Source organism: Oncorhynchus clarkii, chromosome 3 (assembly GCF_045791955.1).
Source record: "Oncorhynchus clarkii lewisi isolate Uvic-CL-2024 chromosome 3, UVic_Ocla_1.0, whole genome shotgun sequence".
In the NCBI taxonomy this organism is placed as follows: Eukaryota; Metazoa; Chordata; class Actinopteri; order Salmoniformes; family Salmonidae; genus Oncorhynchus; species Oncorhynchus clarkii.
Window position 1 is genome coordinate 72,775,044 of NC_092149.1, and position 27,110 is coordinate 72,802,153.

Below are 27,110 nucleotides of genomic sequence, written 5' to 3' on the forward strand. Positions count from 1 at the left end.
TCTCAACCTCACTCTCTCAACCTCAACCTCACCTCACTCTCTCTCAACCTCACTCTCTCTCAACCTCACTCTCTCTCTCCCTCACCCTCACACTCCTTCACCCTCTCTCTCTCCCTCTCTCACTCTCTCCCTCACTCTCTCTACCTTTCTCTCTCTCGCACTCTCTCTCCCTCACTCTCTCTCCCTCACTCTCTCTCCCTCACTCTCTCTCTCTCTCTCTCTCCCTCACTCTCTCTCTCTCCCTCACTCTCTCCCTCACTCTCTCCCTCACTCTCACTCTCTCTCTCACTCTCTCCCCCTCACTCTCTCCCCTTCACTCACTCTCTCTCCTTCACTCTCTCTCTCTCCTTCACTCTCTCTCTCTCCTTCACTCTCTCTCTCTCTCCTTCACTCTCTCTCTCTCTCCTTCACTCTCTCTCTCTCTCCTTCACTCTCTCTCTCTCTCAGTCACTCTCTCTCTCTCTCCTTCACTCTCTCTCTCTCTCCTTCACTCTCTCTCTCTCTCCTTCACTCTCTCTCTCTCTCCTTCACTCTCTCTCTCTCTCCTTCACTCTCTCTCTCTCTCCTTCACTCTCTCTCTCCCTCACTTTCTCCCTCTTTCTCTCACTCTCTTTCTCACCCTCTCGCTCTTACTCTCTACCTCTTTCGTTCTTTACTATGAGATATTCTGACTGTTCCTGTTTTGAGAAAGTGCTTTGGAGCTGAGAGGAATAACTGCTTTATATGGAAGAGAGAACAGCTTCTCTACTGCGGAGAATTGGTTGAAAATGTAGCTTAATCCGAATACTAATCTGGGAGAGAATATGAAACAACGGGGGACGTTGGGAGTTTCAGCGATTGGACAAGACTGTAACTAACAATTGGAGGAAAAAAAGGGGTAAAAAAAAGTATGTGATCCAGTGTGTGACATGTATGTGATGTAAAGTTAGCCTGCTGTCTGTGTGTGGTCCCTTCTAACTGGTGATCAGCTTTTATTGAACCATTCTACTGTACATAAGTAGTCTGATGTGAAGACTCCCTCTCTCTGTCTCCTCCCCTCAAGCTGGTGATCAGAGTGCACCTGTCAGATGAGAGCTCTAAAACCATGATGGTGGACGAGAGACAGACGGTCAGACAGGTTCTGGACAGCTTGTTGGACAAGTCCCACTGTGGCTACTGTCCTGACTGGTCCCTGGTCGAGACCATCAACGAACTACAGATGGGTAAGGAGCAAACACACACAAATACTGTGGACACTGCTCCGACTGCAGATGGATAAGACACTTCTCCGACTGCAGATGGATAGAGACACTTCTCCATCTGCAGATGGATAAGACACTTCTCCATCTGCAGATGGATAAGACACTTCTCCATCTGCAGATGGATAAGACACTTCTCCATCTGCAGATGGATAAGACACTTCTCCATCTGCAGATGGATAAGACACTTCTCCATCTGCAGATGGATAAGACACTGCTCCAACTGCAGATGGATAAGACACTGCTCCAACTGCAGATGGATGAGACACTGCTCCGACTGCAGATGGATGAGACACTTCTCCGACTGCAGATGGATGAGACACTGCTCCGACTGCAGATGGATGAGACACTGCTCCGACTGCAGATGGATGAGACACTGCTCCAACTGCAGATGGATGAGACACTGCTCCAACTGCAGATGGATGAGACACTGCTCCAACTGCAGATGGATGAGACACTGCTCCAACTGCAGATGGATAGGACACTGCTCCGGCGGAAGATGGATACGACACTGCTCCGGCTGCAGATGGATACGACAATTCTCCGACTGCAGATGGATAAGACCCCGCTCCGGCTGCAACAGGATAGGACACTTCTCCGGCTGCAGATGGATGAGACACTTCTCCGGCTGCAGATGGATAAGACACTGCAGGCACTGCTCTGACTGCAGATGGATAAGACACTTCTCCAACTGCAGATGGATAAGACACTTCTCCGGCTGCAGATGGATAGGACACTTCTCCGACTGCAGATGGATAAGACACTTCTCCGACTGCAGATGGATAGGACACTTCTCCGACTGCAGATGGATAGGACACTTCTCCGACTGCAGATGGATAAGACACTTCTCCGACTGCAGATGGATAACACACTTCTCCGACTGCAGATGGATGAGACACTTCTCCGACTGCAGATGGATGAGACACTTCTCGACTGCAGATGGATGAGACACTGCTCCGACTGCAGATGGATGAGACACTGCTCCGACTGCAGATCGATAGGACACTGCTCCGACTGCAGATGGATAGGACACCTCTCCGGCTGCAGATGGATAGGACACTTCTCCGAATGCAGATGGATAAGACACTTCTCCGAATGCAGATGGATAAGACACTTCTCCGACTGCAGATGGATGGGACACTTCTCCGACTGCAGATGGATGAGACACTTCTCCGACTGCAGATGGATGAGACACGGCTCCGGCTGCAGATGGATGAGACACGGCTCCGGCTGCAGATGGACGAGACACGGCTCCGGCTGCAGATGGACGAGACACGGCTCCGGCTGCAGATGGACGAGACACGGCTCCGGCTGCAGATGGACGAGACACGGCTCCGGCTGCAGATGGACGAGACACGGCTCCGGCTGCAGATGGACGAGACACGGCTCCGGCTGCAGATGGACGAGACACGGCTCCGGCTGCAGATGGACGAGACACGGCTCCGGCTGCAGATGGACGAGACACTTCTCCGGCTGCAGATGGATAGGACACCTCTCCGGCTGCAGATGGATAAGACACTGCAGACACTGCTCTGACTGCAGATGGATAAGACACTTCTCCAACTGCAAATGGATGAGACACTGCTCCGGCTGCAGATGGATGAGACACTGCTCCGGCTGCAGATGGATGAGACACTGCTCCGGCTGCAGATGGATGAGACACGGCTCCGGCTGCAGATGGATGAGACACGGCTCCGGCTGCAGATGGATGAGACACGGCTCCGGCTGCAGATGGATGAGACACGGCTCCGGCTGCAGATGGATGAGACACGGCTCCGGCTGCAGATGGACGAGACACGGCTCCGGCTGCAGATGGACGAGACACTTCTCCGACTGCAGATGGACGGGACACTTCTCCGACTGCAGATGGATGAGACACTTCTCCGATTGCAGATGGATGAGACACTGCTCCGACTGCAGATCGATAGGACACTGCTCCGACTGCAGATCGATAAGACAATTCTCCGACTGCAGATGGATGAGACACTGCTCCGGCTGCAGATGGATAAGACACTGCAGACACTGCTCTGACTGCTGATGGATAAGACACTTCTCCGGCTGCAGATGGATAAAACACTGCTCCGACTGCAGATGGATGAGACACTTCTCCGACTGCAGATGGATGAGACACTTCTCCGACTGCAGATGGATGAGACACTGCTCCGACTGCAGATGGATGAGACACTGCTCCGACTGCAGATGGATGAGACACTGCTCCGACTGCAGATGGATGAGACGATTCTCCGGCTGCAGATGGATAGGACACCGCTCCGACTGCAGGTGGATAGGACACCTCTCCGGCTGCAGATGGATAAGACACTGCAGACACTGCTCTGACTGCAGATGGATAAGACACTTCTCCATCTGCAGATGGATGAGACACTGCTCCGGCTGCAGATGGATGAGACACTGCTCCGGCTGCAGATGGATGAGACACGGCTCCGGCTGCAGATGGATGAGACACGGCTCCGGCTGCAGATGGATGAGACACGGCTCCGGCTGCAGATGGACGAGACACGGCTCCGGCTGCAGATGGACGAGACACGGCTCCGGCTGCAGATGGACGAGACACGGCTCCGGCTGCAGATGGACAAGACACGGCTCCGGCTGCAGATGGACGAGACACGGCTCCGGCTGCAGATGGATGAGACACTTCTCCGGCTGCAGATGGATAGGACACCTCTCCGGCTGCAGATGGATAAGACACTGCAGACACTGCTCTGACTGCAGATGGATAAGACACTTCTCCAACTGCAAATGGATGAGACACTGCTCCGGCTGCAGATGGATGAGACACTGCTCCGGCTGCAGATGGATGAGACACTGCTCCGGCTGCAGATGGATGAGACACGGCTCCGGCTGCAGATGGATGAGACACGGCTCCGGCTGCAGATGGATGAGACACGGCTCCGGCTGCAGATGGACGAGTCACGGCTCCGGCTGCAGATGGACGAGACACGGCTCCGGCTGCAGATGGACGAGACACGGCTCCGGCTGCAGATGGACGAGACACTGCTCCGGCTGCAGATGGACGAGACACTGCTCCGGCTGCAGATGGACTAGACACTGCTCCGGCTGCAGATGGATGAGACACTGGAGCGATGACACAGACATACAATTCTTTATATAATTTCAGAGTTGCTTTTCTGAAATACCAAAGGGATTACTAGCCATCGTCATGTGGCCGTGGTCTGCTCTGAGCAGCAGAGGGGGATGGGCAGCCATCGTTATGTGGCCGTGGTCTGCTCTGAGCAGCAGAGGGGGGTGGGCAGCCACAACAGGGATGAAAAGATTAAATCGCTTAGAATATGAAAACATCCCAAGAGGGAGGGTATTAAAAGCCATTGACATTCTGCAGCAGAGCAGTCTGTCATCACAGTACAGCAGAGAGGGTTGGTGCCCGTTGAGACGGGCCGTTAGTATGTGGTCTGTCATCACAGTACAGCGGAGAGGATTGGTGCCCGTTGAGACGGCCGTTAGTATGTGGTCTGTCATCACAGTACAGCGGAGAGGATTGGTGCCCGTTGAGACGGGCCGTTAGTATGTGGTCTGTCATCACAGTACAGCGGAGAGGATTGGTGGCCGTTGAGACGGGCTGTTAGTATGTGGTCTGTCATCACAGTACAGCAGAGAGGATTGGTGGCCGTTGAGACGGGCTGTTAGTGTGTGGTCTGTCATCACAGTACAGCAGAGAGGATTGGTGGCCGTTGAGACGGGCCGTTAGTATGTGGTCTGTCATCACAGTACAGCAGAGAGGGTTGGTGCCCGTTGAGACGGGCCGTTAGTATGTGGTCTGTCATCACAGTACAGCAGAGAGGATTGGTGGCCGTTGAGACGGGCTGTTTGTATGTGGTCTGTCATCACAGTCAAGGCTTTATATAGGAAGAGAGAGGAGGGCGTGTTTGAAAAGTTTTATAGCCCATGTCCCTTCACAGGGGCGGGCCACTAATTGAACCCAAATCTCTCATTTGGAAGCTAAAATTACATTTCATCTCTTCACCAATCATTTTATATTCAAACATTTAAATTGAACAACAATTCCATGTGACTCCGATAACTACAATGTGCAGACTTTCCACTGTAGAGTTTATGTCATCTTATCATTGATGAGAATGTCCCAGATGACAACCGAACTGACATCATATTCATTAAGTACCACCGCATATGTTCAATTGGTCGGATTACCAGAATATAGTTCATTCCCCCCCCCCCCCCCCCCCCCACCTTCTGATGTTCCCAGAATCTCTGTTAACCAAGGGGTTTTGCAAATGTAACATCAGTAGAGTAGAGAGAGGAAAAAGGGGGGAAGAGGTATTTATGACTGTCATAAACCTACCCCCCAGGCCAACGTCATGACACTATGTAGGTTCACAGCTCTGCCTCAGTCTATGTGAGTTGACACAGCTCTGCCTCAGTCTATGTAGGTTCACAGCTCTGCCTCAGTCTATGTAGGTTGACACAGCTCTGTTCCAACATCTAGTGGAAAGCCTTCCCAGAAGAATGGAGGCTGTTATAGCAGCAATGTTTCAACATCTAGTGGAAAGCCTTCCCAGAAGAATGGAGGCTGTTATAGCAGCAATGTTCCAACATCTAGTGGAAAGCCTTCCCAGAAGAGTGGAGGCTGTTATAGCAGCAATGTTCCAACATCTAGTGGAAAGCCTTCCTAGAAGAATGGAGGCTGTTATAGCAGCAATGTTCCAACATCTAGTGGAAATCCTTCCCAGAAGAGTGGAGGCTGTTATAGCAGCAATGTTCCAACATCTAGTGGAAATCCTTCCCAGAAGAGCGGAGGCTGTTATAGCAGCAATGTTCCAACATCTAGTGGAAATCCTTCCCAGAAGAGTGGAGGCTGTTATAGCAGCAATGTTCCAACATCTAGTGGAAATCCTTCCCAGAAGAGTGGAGGCTGTTATAGCAGCAATGTTCCAACATCTAGTGGAAAGCCTTCCCAGAAGAGTGGAGGCTGTTATAGTAGCAATGTTCCAACATCTAGTGGAAAGCCTTCCCAGAAGAGTGGAGGCTGTTATAGCAACAAAGGTGGACTCCATATTAATGCCCGTGATTTTGGAATGAGATGTTTGGACGAGCAGCTGTCCACATAGTTTTTGGTCATGTAGTGTGTGTACAGTACAGGCGTTAAGGTCTGCTGTTGATCAGGAAGAGACAGATGCGTCTCTAGTCTTCAGCCCTGAGTGATGCCTGTCAGTCTGAACACTGTGTCCTTTTACTGACTTTGAGAGAGTTGACTGATCAACATGACTCAAGGCTGCTGGGAAGAGTATGGTTGGACATCTGAACCAACGACCCTATAATCATTAAACTCCTCTAATCTTAAGCCATTTACAGAACTGTCAGCATTGACAATTCATCAGGGCATGGACTCTACAAGGTGTCAAAAGTGTTCCACAGGGATGCTGGCCCATGTTGACGCCAGTGCTTCCCACAGTTGTGTCAGGTTGTCCTGGATGTCCTTTGGATGTCCTTTGGGACCATTCTTGATACACAGGAAAATGTTGATCTTTTTTTTTAAGGTATCGGTGACCAACAGAAACATATCTGTATTCCCAGTCATGTGAAATCCATAGATTAGGGCCTAATGAATGTATTCCCAGTCATGTGAAATCCATAGATTAGGGCCTAATGAATGTATTTAAATGGACTCATTTCCTTAAATGAAGTGTAACTCAGTAAAATCTTTGAAATTGTTACATGTTGCGTTTATATTTCTGTTTAGTGTGTGATACCTTGTACAATATCCAGTACTCCTATTGGTTAACGTGGCGTTTCAAAACTGAACTTAAAACAGCTATATGTTACTTTTTGGGGAACCAAATTCACATTGACATGTGTGTTATAGATCTGTCACTCTCATTGAAAGCAAGTCTAAGAAGCGGTAGATCGGTTCTACGTGCTCTATTTCTATGCTTCCCTTTAAGTTTCATTTTTGCATCTCTTACTTTCGGTTTTGTCCACCAGCTTCAAACAGCTGAAAATACAATATTTTTTGCTTATGGAAAATATATTTCACAGCGGTTTAGATGGTACAATGATTTTCTGCACAATGACTCCTCGTTTTGTCACAAACTGAAATTCGACAAACTATTAGAATTTCAGCAACCAGGAAATGGCGGAGCGATTTTTGCGTATTGCACCTTTAATTGCCTAGCAACCAGTTTTATTTGAATAAGCTGAATTACGCAAATGTTGTCAAAATAACACTTGTAAATTCAATACCTGTTTCCTATAGTCTTACAAATGCTTTTTCACTGATAAAATAAGCCATTTAGAAGATATCACTAGTGCAAAGTAGCTAGCATAAGTTTGTTATGTTTCTAGCTAAATACAGTGCCTTGCGAAAGTATTCGGCCCCCTTGAACTTTGCGACCTTTTGCCACATTTCAGGCTTCAAAAATAAAGATATAAAACTGTATTTTTTTGTGAAGAATCAACAACAAGTGGGACACAATCATGAAGTGGAACGACATTTATTGGATATTTCAAACTTTTTTAACAAATCAAAAACTGAAAAATTGGGCGTGCAAAATTATTCAGCCCCTTTACTTTTAGTGCAGCAAACTCTCTCCAGAAGTTCAGTGAGGATCTCTGAATGATCCAATGTTGACCTAAATGACTAATGATGATAAATACAATCCACCTGTGTGTAATCAAGTCTCCGTATAAATGCACCTGCACTGTGATAGTCTCAGAGGTCCGTTAAAAGCGCAGAGAGCATCATGAAGAACAAGAAACACACCAGGCAGGTCCGAGATACTGTTGTGAAGAAGTTTAAAGCCAGATTTGGATACAAAAAGATTTCCCAAGCTTTAAACATCCCAAGGAGCACTGTGCAAGCGATAATATTGAAATGGAAGGAGTATCAGACCACTGCAAATCTACCAAGACCTGGCCGTCCCTCTAAACGTTCAGCTCATACAAGGAGAAGACTGATCAGAGATGCAGCCAAGAGGCCCATGATCACTCTGGATGAACTGCAGAGATCTACAGCTGAGGTGGGAGACTCTGTCCATAGGACAACAATCAGTCGTATATTGCACAAACCTGGCCTTTATGGAAGAGTGGCAAGAAGAAAGCCATTTCTTAAAGATATCCATAAAAAGTGTCGTTTAAAGTTTGCTACAAGCCACCTGGGAGACACACCAAACATGTGGAAGAAGGTGCTCTGGTCAGATGAAACCAAAATTGAACTTTTTGGCAACAATGCAAGACGTTATGTTTGGCGTAAAAGCAACACAGCTCATCACCCTGAAGACACCATCCCCACTGTCAAACATGGTGGTGGCAGCATCATGGTTTGGGCCTGCTTTTCTTCAGCAGGGACAGGGAAGATGGTTAAAATTGATGGGAAGATGGATGGAGCCAAATACAGGACCATTCTGGAAGAAAACCTGATGGAGTCTGCAAAAGACCTGAGACTGGGACGGAGATTTGTCTTCCAACAAGACAATGATCCAAAACATAAAGCAAAATCTACAATGGAATGGTTCAAAAATAAACATATCCAGGTGTTAGAATGGCCAAGTCAAAGTCCAGACCTGAATCCAATCGAGAATCTGTGGAAATAACTGAAAACTGCTGTTCACAAATGCTCTCCATCCAACCTCACTGAGCTCGAGCTGTTTTGCAAGGAGGAATGGGAAAACATTTCAGTCTCTCGATGTGCAAAACTGATAGAGACATACCCCAAGAGACTTATAGCTGTAATCGCAGCAAAAGGAGGCGCTACAAAGTATTAACTTAAGGGGGCTGAATAATTTTGCACGCCCAATTTTTCAGTTTTTGATTTGTTTAAAAAGTTTGAAATATCCAATAAATGTCGTTCCACTTCATGATTGTGTCCCACTTGTTGTTGATTCTTCATAAAAAAATACAGTTTTATATCTTTATGTTTGAAGCCTGAAATGTGGCAAAAGGTCGCAAAGTTCAAGGGGGCCGAATACTTTCGCAAGGCACTGTAGCTAGCTCTGTGTTTTTGAACAAATATAGACTAAATCTGAATCTAAACTGTAGGCCTTAATGCTAAAATCATTTTTCAAATGTTTGGAATACTGACTCCAAACAGCAAATTATAAGTGACCCAAATCAGATTTGCCTGTGTTCAGTCAGTTGCTATATTTAGTTATAGTATATAAATTACTATGGCTGTTGGGTTAAGGTTTATTTAGTTATATGGCTGTTGGGTTAAGGTTTATTTAGTTATAGTATATAAATTACTATGGCTGTTGGGTTAAGGTATATTTAGTTATAGTATATAAATTACTATGGCTGTTGGGTTAAGGTATATTTAGTTATAGTATATAAATTACTATGGCTGTTGGGTTAAGGTTTATTTAGTTATATGGCTGTTGGGTTAAGGTATATTTAGTTATAGTATATAAATTACTATGGCTGTTGGGTTAAGGTTTATTTAGTTATATGGCTGTTGGGTTAAGGTATATTTAGTTATAGTATATAAATTACTATGGCTGTTGGGTTAAGGTTTATTTAGTTATATGGCTGTTGGGTTAAGGTATATTTAGTTATAGTATATAAATTACTATGGCTGTTGGGTTAAGGTTTATTTAGGTATATGACTGTTGGGTTAAGGTTTATTTAGTTATAGTATATAAATTACTATGACTGTTGGGTTAAGGTTTATTTAGTTATAGTATATAAATTACTATGGCTGTTGGGTTAAGGTTTATTTAGTTATATGGCTGTTGGGTTAAGGTATATTTAGTTATAGTATATAAATTACTATGGCTGTTGGGTTAAGGTTTATTTAGTTATAGTATATAAATTACTATGGCTGTTGGGTTGAGGTTTATTTAGTTATATGACTGTTGGGTTGAGGTTTATTTAGTTATATGACTGTTGGCTTGAGGTTTATTTAGTTATAGTATATAAAGTACTATGGCTGTTGGGTTAAGGTATATTTAGTTATATGACTGTTGGGTTGAGGTTTATTTAGTTATATGAAGGTTGGGTTAAGGTTTATTTAGTTATAGTATATTAGAATTCTCTCTTACTCCACTGATGCCACAGGCTTTATGATTCGTACAACCCTCTGCTCTTCCACTGCTAGGAACACCAACTTCATTATAGGCCTAATGTTCAGAATACTCTAACCAACTTCATGATAGGCCTAATGTTCAGAATACTCTAACCAACTTCATGATAGGCCTAAAGTTCAGAATACTCTAACCAACTTCATGATAGGCCTAATGTTCAGAATACTCTAACCAACTTCATGATAGGCCTAAAGTTCAGAATACTCTAACCAACTTCATGATAGGCCTAATGTTCAGAATACTCTAACCAACTTCATGATAGGCCTAAAGTTCAGAATACTCTAACCAACTTCATGATAGGCCTAATGTTCAGAATACTCTAACCAACTTCATGATAGGCCTAAAGTTCAGAATACTCTAACCAACTACATGATAGGCCTAATGTTCAGAATACTCTAACCAACTTCATGATAGGCCTAAAGTTCAGAATACTCTAACCAACTTCATGATAGGCCTAAAGTTCAGAATACTCTAACCAACTTCATGATAGGCCTAATGTTCAGAATACTCTAACCAACTTCATGATAGGCCTATTGTTCAGAATACTATAAATCAATGACCCTGAAGAAAGCTTTTTCATACTTGTTAAACTAGAATATAATTAACATTTGTATAAATGGGTTTTAGTGGCCACCATGATATTTAAAACACACCTACTGCTCTTTCGTATTTACACCAACTTTAGAATGTGCAGGACTGATAGCTCACAATATTTACATACAGCTTTTTGATACCTTTGATATCGTTGGCTCGGAGAAACTCCCTAGAAAGGCAGGAACCTAGGAATAAACCTAGAGAGGAACCAGGCTATGAGGAACAACTACCTAGAAAGACAGGAACCTAGGAAGAAACCTAGAGAGGAACCAGGCTATGAGGAACAACTACCTAGAAAGGCAGGAACCTAGGAAGAAACCTAGAGAGGAACCAGGCTATGAGGAACAACTACCTAGAAAGGCAGGAACCTAGGAAGAAACCTAGAGAGGAACCAGGCTATGAGGAACAACTCCCTAGAAAGGCAGGAACCTAGGAAGAAACCTAGAGAGGAACCAGGCTCTTTAAAATTAAAAAAAAAAAAATCCTTTATTTAACAAGGCAAGTCAGTTAAGAACAAATTCTTATTTTCAATGACGGCCTAGGAACAGTACGACAGATTTGTACCTTGTCAGCTCGGGGATATGAACTTGCAACCTTTCGATTACTAGTCCAACGTTCTAACCACTAGGCCACCCTGGCGGTCAGTCCTCTTCTGGCTGTGCCGGGTGGATATTATAACAGAACATGGCCAAGATGTTAAAATGTTCATAGATGACCAGCAGGGTCAAATAATAATAATCACAGTAGTTGCATAGGTTGCAACAGGTCAGCACCTCAGGAGTAAATGTCAGTTCGCTTTTCATAGCTGAGCATTCAGAGATCGAGCCAGCAGTTGAGGGAGAGAGAGAGGGGAGTCGAAAACAGCACGTCCGGTGAACAGGTCAGGGCTACATAGCCACAGGCAGAACAGCAGAAACTGGAGCAGCAGCACAACCAGGTGGACTGTGGGACAGCCTGGAGTCATCAGACCAGGAAGTCCTGAGGCATGGTCCTAGAGCTCAGATCCTCCAGTAAGTGATAAGTCTATCTCTCCGTCTCCTTTCCCTCCAGAACGTATCTTTGAGGACCATGAGAACCTGGTGGACAGCCTTCTGAACTGGACCAGAGACAGCCAGAACAGACTGATGTTCATAGAACGCATCGAGAAGTACGCCCTCTTCAAGAACCCACAGGTGAGACAGACAACCACTGCATCATTGTTATGGAGGGCTACAGGTCTAGATGTAACATGGGTAGTTACAATCCTGTATGCTGATTAGCTGAAAATGCATTCCAACCAAGTGAATAATAATTAATTCCTGATATAGTGCAGATAGATAAACCTTCTCACCTTAGTTAACAATCAATTAATGCAGATTATACAATTGAATGCAGATTATACAACCGATGCATTAATGCACTGACTGAGGCTGAGCTGCCTTAAATAAAACATTGGTTGGTTTCACCAAAATGGATACCCACGGTTATATCAGCTATGCTGTTGGTATGAACACTCCCCCCTCCCCCCAGCGTGTCCTTCACATCTAGGTCAGTATGTTGTAGATGATTATACTCTGAATAATAGATGAGGAATGAGACTGGGAACTGGTGAGTGCAGCTTTCTCCTTGGTGAACAGTCGGTTTTAGATCTCTGCTAAAATGTTAAAGGGACAGTTCAGCTAAATTCCATATTTAGATATGTGTTTCTTTACTGTGACAGCAGTGTATGGACAAAGACAGACTGCAATACACATTTCTGGTTTTGTTCAACTTTAAGGTCATGCCCTGATTGACCTTTCCCTCTCTCCTTTACGATCATACTCTGACCTTTCCCTCTCTCCTTTACGATCATACTCTGATTGACCTTTCCCTCTCTCCTTTACGATCATACTCTGATTGACCTTTCCCTCTCTCCTTTACGATCATACTCTGATTGACCTTTCCCTCTCTCCTTTACGATCATACTCTGATTGACCTTTCCCTCTCTCCTTTACGATCATACTCTGACCTTTCCCTCTCTCCTTTACGATCATACTCTGATTGACCTTTCCCTCTCTCCTTTACGATCATACTCTGACCTTTCCCTCTCTCCTTTACGATCATACTCTGATTGACCTTTCCCTCTCTCCTCTACGATCATACTCTGACCTTTCCCTCTCTCCTTTACGATCATACTCTGACCTTTCCCTCTCTCCTTTACGATCATACTCTGATTGACCTTTCCCTCTCTCCTTTACGATCATACTCTGACCTTTCCCTCTCTCCTTTACGATCATACTCTGATTGACCTTTCCCTCTCTCCTCTACGATCATACTCTGATTGACCTTTCCCTCTCTCCTCTACGATCATACTCTGATTGACCTTTCCCTCTCTCCTTTACGATCATACTCTGACCTTTCCCTCTCTCCTCTACGATCATACTCTGATTGACCTTTCCCTCTCTCCTCTACGATCATACTCTGACCTTTCCCTCTCTCCTCTACGATCATACTCTGATTGACCTTTCCCTCTCTCCTTTACGATCATACTCTGATTGACCTTTCCCTCTCTCCTTTACGATCATACTCTGACCTTTCCCTCTCTCCTTTACGATCATACTCTGACCTTTCCCTCTCTCCTTTACGATCATACTCTGATTGACCTTTCCCTCTCTCCTTTACGATCATACTCTGACCTTTCCCTCTCTCCTTTACGATCATACTCTGACCTTTCCCTCTCTCCTTTACGATCATACTCTGACCTTTCCCTCTCTCCTTTACGATCATACTCTGATTGACCTTTCCCTCTCTCCTTTGCGATCATACTCTGATTGACCTTTCCCTCTCTCCTCTGCGATCATACTCTGATTGACCTTTCCCTCTCTCCTCTGCGATCATACTCTGATTGACCTTTCCCTCTCTCCTTTACGATCATACTCTGATTGACCTTTCCCTCTCTCCTTTACGATCATACTCTGACCTTTCCCTCTCTCCTTTACGATCATACTCTGATTGACCTTTCCCTCTCTCCTTTACGATCATACTCTGATTGACCTTTCCCTCTCTCCTCTACGATCATACTCTGATTGACCTTTCCCTCTCTCCTTTGCGATCATACTCTGATTGACCTTTCCCTCTCTCCTCTGCGATCATACTCTGATTGACCTTTCCCTCTCTCCTCTGCGATCATACTCTGATTGACCTTTCCCTCTCTCCTTTACGATCATACTCTGATTGACCTTTCCCTCTCTCCTTTACGATCATACTCTGACCTTTCCCTCTCTCCTTTACGATCATACTCTGATTGACCTTTCCCTCTCTCCTTTACGATCATACTCTGATTGACCTTTCCCTCTCTCCTCTACGATCATACTCTGATTGACCTTTCCCTCTCTCCTCTACGATCATACTCTGACCTTTCCCTCTCTCCTTTACGATCATACTCTGATTGACCATTCCCTCTCTCCTTTACGATCATACTCTGACCTTTCCCTCTCCTTTACGATCATACTCTGATTTACCTTTCCCTCTCTCCTTTACGATCATACTCTGATTGACCTTTCCCTCTCTCCTTTACGATCATACTCTGATTGACCTTTCCCTCTCTCCTCTACGATCTAACGCTGATTGACCTTTCTGTCTCTCCTTTACGATCATACTCTGACCTTTCCCTCTCTCCTTTACGATCATACTCTGATTGACCTTTCCCTCTCTCCTTTACGATCATACTCTGATTGACCTTTCCCTCTCTCCTTTCCCTCACCTGGAAATTCACAGAACTATTTGTTGGGGCGGAAGGAGACGTGTGAGATGGCAGACCGGAACAAGGAGGCTCTACTGGAGGTATGATATGCAGCCTCATCACTTATTCACACAAAGGTTAACTTATTCAGGTCATTTCAGATTGTTATGTTGTAACTGTAACCTTGTGTTAGTATCTACTGTGGTGATGCTGAGGTGTGTTAGTATCTACTATGGTGATGCTGAGGTGTGTTAGTATCTACTATGGTGATGCTGAGGTGTGTTAGTATCTACTATGCTGAGGTGTGTGTTAGTATCTACTATGGTGATGCTGAGGTGTGTGTTAGTATCTACTATGGTGATGCTGAGGTGTGTTAGTATCTACTATGGTGATGCTGAGGTGTGTTAGTATCTACTATGCTGAGGTGTGTTAGTATCTACTATGGTGATGCTGAGGTGTGTGTTAGTATCTACTATGGTGATGCTGAGGTGTGTTAGTATCTACTATGGTGAGGTGTGTTAGTATCTACTATGCTGAGGTGGCTGAGGTGTGTTAGTATCTACTATGGTGAGGTGTGTGTTAGTATCTACTATGCTGAGGTGTGTTAGTATCTACTATGTTGAGGTGTGTTAGTATCTACTATGGTGATGTTGAGGTGTGTTAGTATCTACTATGGTGATGTTGAGGTGTGTTAGTATCTACTATGGTGATGTTGAGGTGTGTTAGTATCTACTATGGTGATGTTGAGGTGTGTTAGTATCTACTATGTTGAGGTGTGTTAGTATCTACTATGGTGATGCTGAGGTGTGTGTTAGTATCTACTATGGTGATGCTGAGGTGTGTTAGTATCTACTATGTTGAGGTGTGTTAGTATCTACTATGCTGAGGTGTGTTAGTATCTACTATGGAGAGGTGTGTTAGTATCTACTATGCTGAGGTGTGTTAGTATCTACTATGGTGATGCTGAGGTGTGTGTTAGTATCTACTATGGTGATGCTGAGGTGTGTGTTAGTATCTACTATGGTGATGCTGAGGTGTGTTAGTATCTACTATGTTGAGGTGTGTTAGTATCTACTATGCTGAGGTGTGTTAGTATCTACTATGGAGAGGTGTGTTAGTATCTACTATGCTGAGGTGTGTTAGTATCTACTATGGTGATGCTGAGGTGTGTGTTAGTATCTACTATGGTGATGCTGAGGTGTGTGTTAGTATCTACTATGGTGATGCTGAGGTGTGTGTTAGTATCTACTATGTTGAGGTGTGTTAGTATCTACTATGCTGAGGTGTGTTAGTATCTACTATGTTGAGGTGTGTTAGTATCTACTATGGTGATGTTGAGGTGTGTTAGTATCTACTATGCTGAGGTGTGTTAGTATCTACTATGTTGAGGTGTGTTAGTATCTACTATGCTGAGGTGTGTTAGTATCTACTATGCTGATGCTGAGGTGTGTGTTAGTATCTACTATGGTGATGCTGAGGTTTGTTAGTATCTACTGTGGTGATGCTGAGGTGTGTTAGTATCTACTATGGTGATGCTGAGGTGTGTTAGTATCTACTGTGGTGATGCTGAGGTGTGTTAGTATCTACTATGGTGATGCTGAGGTGTGTGTTAGTATCTACTATGGCGATGGTGAGGTGTGTTAGTATCTACTATGGTGATGCTGAGGTGTGTTAGTATCTACTGTGGTGATGCTGAGGTGTGTGTTAGTATCTACTATGGTGATGCTGAGGTGTGTTAGTATCTACTATGGCGATGGTGAGGTGTGTTAGTATCTACTATGGTGATGCTGAGGTGTGTTAGTATCTACTATGGTGATGCTGAGGTGTGTTAGTATCTACTATGGTGATGCTGAGGTGTGTGTTAGTATCTACTATGGTGATGCTGAGGTGTGTTAGTATCTACTATGGCGATGGTGAGGTGTGTTAGTATCTACTATGGTGATGCTGAGGTGTGTTAGTATCTACTATGGTGATGCTGAGGTGTGTTAGTATCTACTATGGTGATGCTGAGGTGTGTTAGTATCTACTATGGTGATGCTGAGGTGTGTTAGTATCTACTATGGTGATGCTGAGGTGTGTTAGTATCTACTATGGTGATGCTGAGGTGTGTTAGTATCTACTATGGTGATGCTGAGGTGTGTTAGTATCTACTATGGTGAGGTGTGTTAGTATCTACTATGGTGAGGTGTGTTAGTATCTACTATGGTGATGTTGAGGTGTGTGTTAGTATCTACTATGGTGATGTTGAGGTGTGTGTTAGTATCTACTATGGTGATGCTGAGGTGTGTGTTAGTATCTACTATGGTGATGCTGAGGTGTGTTAGTATCTACTATGTTGAGGTGTGTTAGTATCTACTATGGTGAGGTGTGTGTTAGTATCTACTATGGTGATGTTGAGGTGTGTTAGTATCTACTATGCTGAGGTGTGTTAGTATCTACTATGGTGAGGTGTGTGTTAGTATCTACTATGGTGATGTTGAGGTGTGTTAGTATCTACTATGCTGAGGTGTGTGTTAGTATCTACTATGGTGATGTTGAGGTGTGTTAGTATCTACTATGGTGATGCTGAGGTGTGTTAGTATCTACTATGTTGAGGTGTGTTAGTATCTACTATGGTGATGCTGAGGTGTGTTAGTATCTACTATGGTGATGCTGAGGTGTGTTAGTATCTACTGTGGTGATGCTGAGGTGTGTTAGTATCTACTATGGTGAGGTGTGTTAGTATCTACTATGGTGATGCTGAGGTGTGTTAGTATCTACTGTGGTGATGCTGAGGTGTGTTAGTATCTACTATGGTGAGGTGTGTTAGTATCTACTATGGTGATGCTGAGGTGTGTTAGTATCTACTATGGTGATGCTGAGGTGTGTTAGTATCTACTATGGTGATGTTGAGGTGTGTTAGTATCTACTATGCTGAGGTGTGTTAGTATCTACTATGGAGAGGTGTGTTAGTATCTACTATGGAGAGGTGTGTTAGTATCTACTATGTTGAGGTGTGTTAGTATCTACTATGGAGAGGTGTGTTAGTATCTACTATGTTGAGGTGTGTTAGTATCTACTATGGTGATGCTGAGGTGTGTTAGTATCTACTATGGTGATGCTGAGGTGTGTTAGTATCTACTATGGTGATGTTGAGGTGTGTTAGTATCTACTATGGTGATGTTGAGGTGTGTTAGTATCTACTATGCTGAGGTGTGTTAGTATCTACTATGGTGATGCTGAGGTGTGTTAGTATCTACTATGGTGAGGTGTGTTAGTATCTACTATGGTGATGCTGAGGTGTGTTAGTATCTACTGTGGTGATGCTGAGGTGTGTGTTAGTATCTACTATGGTGATGCTGAGGTGTGTAATCTCTATAGGAGTGTTTTTGTGGCAGCTCCGTCTCTGTACCTGAGATGGAGGGAGTACTCTGGCTGAAGGAGGATGGGAAGAAGAGCTGGAAGAAGAGATACTTCCTGCTCAGAGCCTCTGGGATCTACTATGTACCTAAAGGAAAAGCCAAGGTACGTCCCTGGGAACACACTGACTGTACTCAGCCAAGGTATGTCTATGGAACACACTAGTAGTAGTAGCGTAAGTAGTAGTAGCATAAGTAGTAGTAGCAGCAGAAGTAGTAGTAGTAGTAGTAGCAGAAGTAGTAGTAGCAGCAGAAGTAGTAGTAGCGGCAGAAGTAGTAGTAGCGGCAGAAGTAGTAGTAGTAGTAGCATTAGTAGTAGTAGCAGCGGTAGTAGAAGTAGTAGTAGTAGCAGCAGTAGCAGAAGAAGTAGCAGAAGTAGTAGCAGAAGTAGTAGTAGTAGTAGCATCGGTAGTAGAAGTAGTAGTAGTAGCAGCAGTAGTAGTAGTAGTAGTAGTAGTAGTAGCAGAAGTAGCAGCAGTAGCAGAAGTAGCAGTAGCAGAAGTAGCAGTAGCAGCAGTAGTGGTAGTAGCAGAAGTAGCAGCAGTAGTAGTAGCAGCAGCAGTAGTAGCAGCAGCAGTAGTAGCAGCAACAGTAGTAGTAGCAGCAGCAGTAGTAGCAGCAACAGTAGTAGTAGTAGCAGCAGTGGTAGTAGCAGAAGTAGTAGCAGTAGTAGTAGTAGTAGCAGCAGTGGTAGTAGCAGAAGTAGTAGCAGTAGTAGTAGTAGTAGCAGCAGTGGTAGTAGCAGAAGTAGTAGCAGTAGTAGTAGCAGCAATAGCAGCAGTAGTAGCAGAAGTAGTAGCAGTAGTAGTAGTAGTAGTAGTAGTAGCAGCAGCAGTAGTAGCAGCAGTAGTAGTAGTAGTAGTAGCAGCAGTAGTGGTATTAGTGGTAGTAGCAGTAGTAGTAGTAGTAGTAGTAGTTGTAGTAGCAGTAGTAGCAGCAGTAGTAGTAGTAGTAGCAGCAGTGGTAGCAGCAGCAGTGGTAGCAGCAGTAGTAGTAGTAGTAGTAGTAGTAGTAGTAGCAGTAGCAGTAGCAGTAGTAGCAGTAGCAGTAGTAGCAGTAGCAGTAGTAGCAGTAGCAGTAGCAGCAGTGGTAGTCTGATAAATGAACAATAGACTATAGACTGTAGACTTGTTCATTTATCAGACTAGATACTGTATGTTATCTGACTATAGACTGTAGGCTTGTTCATTTATCAGACTAGATACTGTATGTTATCTGACTATGATCTATGATATAGACTGTAGACTTGTTCATTTAGCAGACTAGATACTATATGTTATCTGGCTGTAAGCTTGTTAATTTATCAGACTAGATACTGTATGTTATCTTGCTGTAGGCTTGTTCATTTATCAGACTAGATACTGTATGTCATCTGACTATAGACTGTAGGCTAGTTCATTTATCAGACTAGATACTATATGTTATCTGGCTATAGACTGTAGGCTTGTTCATTTATCAGACTAGATACTGTATGTTATCTGACTATAGACTGTAGGCCTGTTCATTTATCAGACTAGATACTGTATGTTATCTGACTATAGACTGTAGACTTGTTCATTTAGCAGACTAGATACGGTGTGTTATCTGGCTATAGACTGTAGTCTAGTTCAATTATCAGACTAGATACGGTATGTTATCTGGCTATAGACTGTAGGCCTGTTCATTTAGCAGACTAGATACTGTATGTTATCTGACTATAGACTGTAGGCCTGTTCATTTAGCAGACTAGATACTGTATGTTATCTGACTATAGACTGTAGGCCTGTTCATTTAGCAGACTAGATACTGTATGTTATCTGACTATAGACTGTAGGCCTGTTCATTTAGCAGACTAGATACTGTATGTTATCTTGCTCTAGGCTTGTTCATTTATCAGACTAGATACTGTATGTTATATGACTGTAGGCTTGTTAATTTATCAGACTAGATACTGTATGTTATCTGACTATAGACTGTAGGCTTGTTCATTTATCAGACTAGATACTGTATGTTATCTGACTATGATCTATGATATAGACTGTAGACTTGTTCATTTAGCAGACTAGATACTATATGTTATCTGGCTGTAAGCTTGTTAATTTATCAGACTAGATACTGTATGTTATCTTGCTGTAGGCTTGTTCATTTATCAGACTAGATACTGTATGTCATCTGACTATAGACTGTAGGCTAGTTCATTTATCAGACTAGATACTATATGTTATCTGGCTATAGACTGTAGGCTTGTTCATTTATCAGACTAGATACTGTATGTTATCTGACTATAGACTGTAGGCCTGTTCATTTATCAGACTAGATACTGTATGTTATCTGACTATAGACTGTAGACTTGTTCATTTAGCAGACTAGATACGGTGTGTTATCTGGCTATAGACTGTAGTCTAGTTCAATTATCAGACTAGATACGGTATGTTATCTGGCTATAGACTGTAGGCCTGTTCATTTAGCAGACTAGATACTGTATGTTATCTGACTATAGACTGTAGGCCTGTTCATTTAGCAGACTAGATACTGTATGTTATCTGACTATAGACTGTAGGCCTGTTCATTTAGCAGACTAGATACTGTATGTTATCTTGCTCTAGGCTTGTTCATTTATCAGACTAGATACTGTATGTTATATGACTGTAGGCTTGTTAATTTATCAGACTAGATACTGTATGTTATCTTGCTGTAGGCTTGTTCATTTATCAGACTAGATACTGTATGTTATCTGGCTATAGACTGTAAGCTTGTTCATTTATCAGACTAGATACTGTATGTTATCTGGCTATAGACTGTAGGCCTGTTCATTTAGCAGACTAGATACTGTATGTTATCTGGCTATAATATAGATTGTAGGCTTGTTAATTTATCAGACTAGATACTGTATGTTATCTGGCTATAGACTGTAGGCCTGTTCATTTAGCAGACTAGATACTGTATGTTATCTGACTATGATATAGACTGTAGGCCTGTTCATTTAGCAGACTAGATACTGTATGTTATCTGGCTATAGACTGTAGGCCTGTTCATTTAGCAGACTAGATACTGTATGTTATCTGGCTATAGACTGTAGTCTTGTTCATTTAGCAGACTAGATACTGTATGTTATCTGGCTATGATATAGACTGTAGTCTTGTTCATTTATCAGACTAGATACTGTATGTTATCTGACTATGATATAGACTGTAGGCCTGTTCATTTAGCAGACTAGATACTGTATGTTATCTGACTATGATATAGACTGTAGGCCTGTTCATTTAGCAGACTAGATACGGTATGTTATCTGGCTATAGACTGTAGGCCTGTTCATTTAGCAGACTAGATATGCTTATGAGTCCTTTGACATTATTTCATATTATATGATTTTCTAGATAGAAGAATATAATTGAATTTAGCTGAATAAAATATTTTAACCATTAAGAAGCGAGAGCGCGTATGAAGTGACTATGTTGAGCGTAAAGTGATTATTTAAAACAGGTCTTATATGATTTAGAGTTATTTGGCAACTTTAGTTGTGAATGATACCAACCGTAGAAATCAAAACATGATGTGATTATAGGCTATTGATGATGTGATAAAGTTGTAAAACAGGCTTGCCGTGTGTTCCTTGCCTCAGGTTACACAGCTGTTCTCTCATCAAGTGGTCACATTTTCACCAGTCAGACTAGTCACAGTTTAATCTCGTTTTTACTAATATGTAAAAATGAGTTACGGTCAACCAACAGCGAATGATGGCCGCACGCTTTCCCTCCGGTCTGTTTTTCAAGGATGCGGGGTAGGCGACTTGGGTTTTATGGTGGAGCTTCATTTGGGAAACCAAGGGAAAATATTGGGGAACATTGAAAGAGACATGTTTTCACTAAACTGTTGCCAGCCCCTTCTGCCGCTCTAGAAAGGTATACAGAAGAGAGGGGAGATGGAAACGCATGGGATATTCAGTATAATTAAAGGTAATGTGTCACCCAATTAATTATGATTTTATTTAAAAAAATTAAATAAATGCATGCTCCTCAGAATAAAAATGAAATATTTTCCCCCCAATACATTCACTAATTCTAGGCTAATTGTAAGCCGCCCTGCTCAGTCAACAAACCAACAGCATCTTCTGTACCTTCTCTCCCAGACTCATGGATAGATGTTTTGGAGCGTAAGGTAACCCAGTCCATCCAGCATGAATACTAATAAAGTCTAAATTCCAAGGCCATTACTAGAATCAGTTAAATTTGTATAGTATATGCTATACCAAATATGTACCAAAGACATCTTAAATTAGTTTTTATTTGATGTTTTTCTGCTATGCTTAGGCTACATATTGTTTAACAGAACAACCCTAATTTTAATTGTAATAATTTTAAGCTTATGCATCAGCTCTAATATGCTTATGGGTGTTTTGAATGAATCATCACCTTTAGAAAGGGCTGTCCAGTTTGTTGTTAGGCTTTGAAACAACATCCACAACAAACATGTTTTACACTGTTAAAACCTGCTGTTGAACTGCTTTCCTCAATTTGATCATTACAGGGAGGTGAGTTAGAGTGGTTAAAGGGACAATAGAGCCCTGAGTACCAGGCCATTAGGGACAATGGAGCCCCAAGTACCAGGCCATTAGGATCTGATGGAGGGACAATATAGCCCTGAGTACCAGGCCATTAGGGACAGTGGAGCCCCAAGTACCAGGCCATTAGGATCTGATGGAGGGACAATAGAGCCCTGAGTACCAGGCCATTAGGGACAATAGAGCCCCAAGTACCAGGCCATTAGGATCTGATGGAGGGACAATATAGCCCTGAGTACCAGGCTATTAGCGACAATAGAGCCCCAAGTACCAGGCCATTAGGACCCGTAGCACTCACATCCGTCATCATGAAGTGCTTTGAGAGACTAGTCAAGGACCATATCACCTCCACCCTACCTGACACCCTAGACCCACTCCAATTTGCTTACCGCCCAAATAGGTCCACAGACGATGCAATCTCAACCACACTGCACACTGCCCTAACCCATCTGGACAAGAGGAATACCTATGTGAGAATGCTGTTCATCGACTACAGCTCGGCATTCAACACCATAGTACCCTCCAAGCTCGTCATCAAGCTCGAGACCCTGGGTCTCGACCCCGCCCTGTGCAACTGGGTACTGGACTTCCTGACGAGCCGCCCCCAGGTGGTGAGGGTAGGCAACAACATCTCCTCCCCGCTGATCCTCAACACTGGGGCCCCACAAGGTTGCGTTCTGAGCCCTCTCCTGTACTCCCTGTTCACCCACGACTGCGTGGCCACGCACGCCTCCAACTCAATCATCAAGTTTGCGGACGACACAACAGTGGTAGGCTTGATTACCAACAACGATGAGACGGCCTACAGGGAGGAGGTGAGGGCCCTCGGAGTGTGGTGTCAGGAAAACAACCTCACACTCAACGTCAACAAAACTAAGGAGATGATTGTGGACTTCAGGAAACAGCAGAGGGAACACCCCCCTATCCACATCGATGGAACAGTAGTGGAGAGGGTAGCAAGTTTTAAGTTCCTCGGCATACACATCACAGACAAACTGAATTGGTCCACTCACACAGACAGCATCGTGAAGAAGGCGCAGCAGCGCCTCTTCAACCTCAGGAGGCTGAAGAAATTCGGCTTGTCACCAAAAGCACTCACAAACTTCTACAGATGCACAATCGAGAGCATCCTGGCGGGCTGTATCACCGCCTGGTATGGCAACTGCACCGCCCTCAACCGTAAGGCTCTCCAGAGGGTAGTGAGGTCTGCACAACGCATCACCGGGGGCAAACTACCTGCCCTCCAGGACACCTACACCACCCGATGTCACAGGAAGGCCATAAAGATCATCAAGGACATCAACCACCCGAGCCACTGCCTGTTCACCCCGCTATCATCCAGAAGGCGAGGTCAGTACAGGTGCATCAAAGCTGGGACCGAGAGACTGAAAAACAGCTTCTATCTCAAGGCCATCAGACTGTTAAACAGCCACCACTAACACTGAGTGGCTGCTGCCAACACACTGACACTGACTCAACTCCAGCCACTTTAATAATGGGAATTGATGGGAAATGATGTAAATATATCACTAGCCACTTTAAACAATGCTACCTTATATAAATGTTACTTACCCTACATTATTCATCTCATACGCATACGTATATACTGTACTCTATATCATCGACGGTATCCTTATGTAATACATGTATCACTAGCCACTTTATACTATACTATGCCACTTTGTTTACATACTCATCTCATTTGTACATACTGTACCCGATACCATCTACTGTATCTTGCCTATGCTGCTCTGTACCATCACTCATTCATATATCCTTATGTACATATTCTTTATCCCCTTACACTGTGTACAAGACAGTAGTTTTGGAATTGTTAGTTAGATTACTTGTTATTACTGCATTGTCGGAACTAGAAGCACAAGCATTTCGCTACACTCGCATTAACATCTGCTAACCATGTGTATGTGACAAATAAAATTTGATTTGATTTGATTTGATTTGATTGAGGGACAATAGGGCCCTGAGTACCAGGCCATTAGGACCTGATGGAGGGACAATAGAGCCTTGAGTACCAGGCCGTTAGGACCTGATTGAGGGACAATAGAGCCCTGAGTACCAGGCCGTTAGCACCTGATTGAGGGACAATAGAGCCCTGAGTACCAGGCCATTAGGACCTGATGGAGGGACAATAGAGCCCTGAGTACCAGACCATTAGGACCTGATGAAGGGACAATAGAGCCCTGAGTACCAGGCCATTAGGACCTGATGGAAGGACAATAGAGCCCTGAGCCATTAGGGGCAATAGATTCCTGAGTACCAGGCCATTAGGACCTGATGGAAGGACAATAGAGCCCTGAGTACCAGGCCATTAGGGACAATAGATTCCTGAGTACCAGGCCATTAGGAGATTACTGTGACTCAAGGTCACGTGGAATTGTTACTACGATCATGACTGCCAGTGTGGCAGTATGGTCACCACAACAGCCCTAGTGCCACTCAGTGGATGGTGCAGTGAAGTGAAACACATGACGGTCAACTCTAAATCCTTAATTTCTTCCCTCCTCCTCTCCTTCCTCCTCTCTGGCTGGCAGGCTTCCAGAGATCTGGTGTGTTTCCTGCAGCTGGATCATGTTAATGTGTACTACGGACAGGACTACCGCAGCAAGTACAAGGCCCCCACAGACTACTGCCTGGCCCTCAAGGTGAGAACAACAGCCCAGCTTGAACCACATTAACTACCACCTAACCCCACAGAGTCCAGGCCCTAACCCCACAGAGTCCAGGCCCTAACCCCACAGAGAAATGCCTGGTCCTCAAGGTGAGAGCAAAGGCCTCCACACCATTACCATCTGACCTCTGTTGCCTTTACTAACACCTGAACACTATAGGATCCCAAATGTCACCATATTCCCCATATCAGGGCTCTAAGAAGCCGGCGAAAAACATGACTGATGATTTTGTTCGTTTTTGTGCGTTTTGTGTAACATATTTTTTTTTACTAATTTTGTACATAATGTTGCTGCTACCGTCTCTTATGACCGAAAAGAGCTTCTGGACATCAGAACAGCGGTTACTCACCACAGACTACATAATGTTGCTGCTACCGTCTCTTATGACCGAAAAGAGCTTCTGGACATCAGAACAGCGGTTACTCACCACAGACTACATAATGTTGCTGCTACCGTCTCTTATGACCGAAAAGAGCTTCTGGACATCAGAACAGCGATTACTCACCACAGACTACATAATGTTGCTGCTACCGTCTCTTATGACCGAAAAGAGCTTCTGGACATCAGAACAGAGGTTATTCACCACAGACTACATAATGTTGCTGCTACCGTCTCTTATGACCGAAAAGAGCTTCTGGACATCAGAACAGAGGTTATTCACCACAGACTACATAATGTTGCTGCTACCGTCTCTTATGACCGAAAAGAGCTTCTGGACATCAGAACAGTGGTTACTCACTGCGGACTGGAAGAAACCTTTTCCTTTAACGAGTCCGACGGGAAGGATATCCTGCTTTCACTGGAACAGGCCCAGGTCCACGCCTTTCACTGGAACAGGCCCAGATCCACGCCTTTCACTGGAACAGGCCCAGGTCCACGCCTTTCACTGGAACAGGCCCAGATCCACGCCTTTCACTGGAACAGGCCCAGATCCACGCCTTTCACTGGAACAGGCCCAGATCCACGCCTTTCACTGGAACAGGCCCAGATCCACGCCTTTCACTGGAACAGGCCCAGATCCACGCCTTTCACTGGAACAGGCCCGGATCCACGCCTTTCACTGGAACAGGCCCGGATCCACGCCTTTCACTGGAACAGGCCCGGATCCACGCCATTCAGTGGAACAGGCCCGGATCCACGCCTTTCACTGGAACAGGCCCGGATCCACGCCATTCAGTGGAACAGGCCCGGATCCACGCCATTCAGTGGAACAGGCCCGGATCCACGCCATTCAGTGGAACAGGCCCGGATCCACGCCATTCAGTGGAACAGGCCCGGATCCACGCCTTTCACTGGAACAGGCCCGGATCCACGCCTTTCACTGGAACAGGCCCGGATCCACGCCTTTCACTGGAACAGGCCCGGATCCACGCCTTTCACTGGAACAGGCCCGGATCCACGCCTTTCACTGGAACAGGCCCGGATCCACGCCTTTCACTGGAACAGGCCCGGATCCACGGCTTTCACTGGAACAGGCCCGGATCCACGCCTTTCACTGGAACAGGCCCGGATCCACGCCTTTCACTGGAACAGGCCCGGATCCACGCCTTTCACTGGAACAGGCCCGGATCCACGCCTTTCACTGGAACAGGCCCGGATCCACGCCTTTCACTGGAACAGGCCCGGATCCACGCCTTTCACTGGAACAGGCCCGGATCCACGCCTTTCACTGGAACAGGCCCGGATCCACGCCTTTCACTGGAACAGGCCCGGATCCACGCCTTTCACTGGAACAGGCCCGGATCCACGCCTTTCACTGGAACAGGCCCGGATCCACGCCTTTCACTGGAACAGGCCCGGATCCACGCCTTTCACTGGAACAGGCCCGGATCCACGCCTTTCACTGGAACAGGCCCGGATCCACGCCTTTCACTGGAACAGG

The 27,110-nt window shown here is 44.7% G+C and overlaps 2 protein-coding genes across 2 annotated transcripts in view; one reads left to right on the top strand and one right to left on the bottom strand.

The window, feature by feature from the left end:
* LOC139403765 (nectin-3-like) overlaps positions 1 to 27,110 on the bottom strand; it is a 189,484-nt gene that overhangs the window by 8,061 nt on the left and 154,313 nt on the right. The gene's annotated exons all lie outside the window — the stretch shown is intronic.
* Positions 1 to 27,110, top strand: part of LOC139405561 (ras-associated and pleckstrin homology domains-containing protein 1-like) — a 52,797-nt gene that overhangs the window by 3,766 nt on the left and 21,921 nt on the right. The window contains exons 2-6 of the mRNA XM_071147975.1: positions 1,043 to 1,202; positions 11,951 to 12,072; positions 14,636 to 14,701; positions 17,961 to 18,104; positions 25,091 to 25,201. Coding sequence (XP_071004076.1) covers positions 1,043 to 1,202; positions 11,951 to 12,072; positions 14,636 to 14,701; positions 17,961 to 18,104; positions 25,091 to 25,201 — 603 coding nt within the window. The remainder of the gene's footprint in view (positions 1 to 1,042; positions 1,203 to 11,950; positions 12,073 to 14,635; positions 14,702 to 17,960; positions 18,105 to 25,090; positions 25,202 to 27,110) is intronic.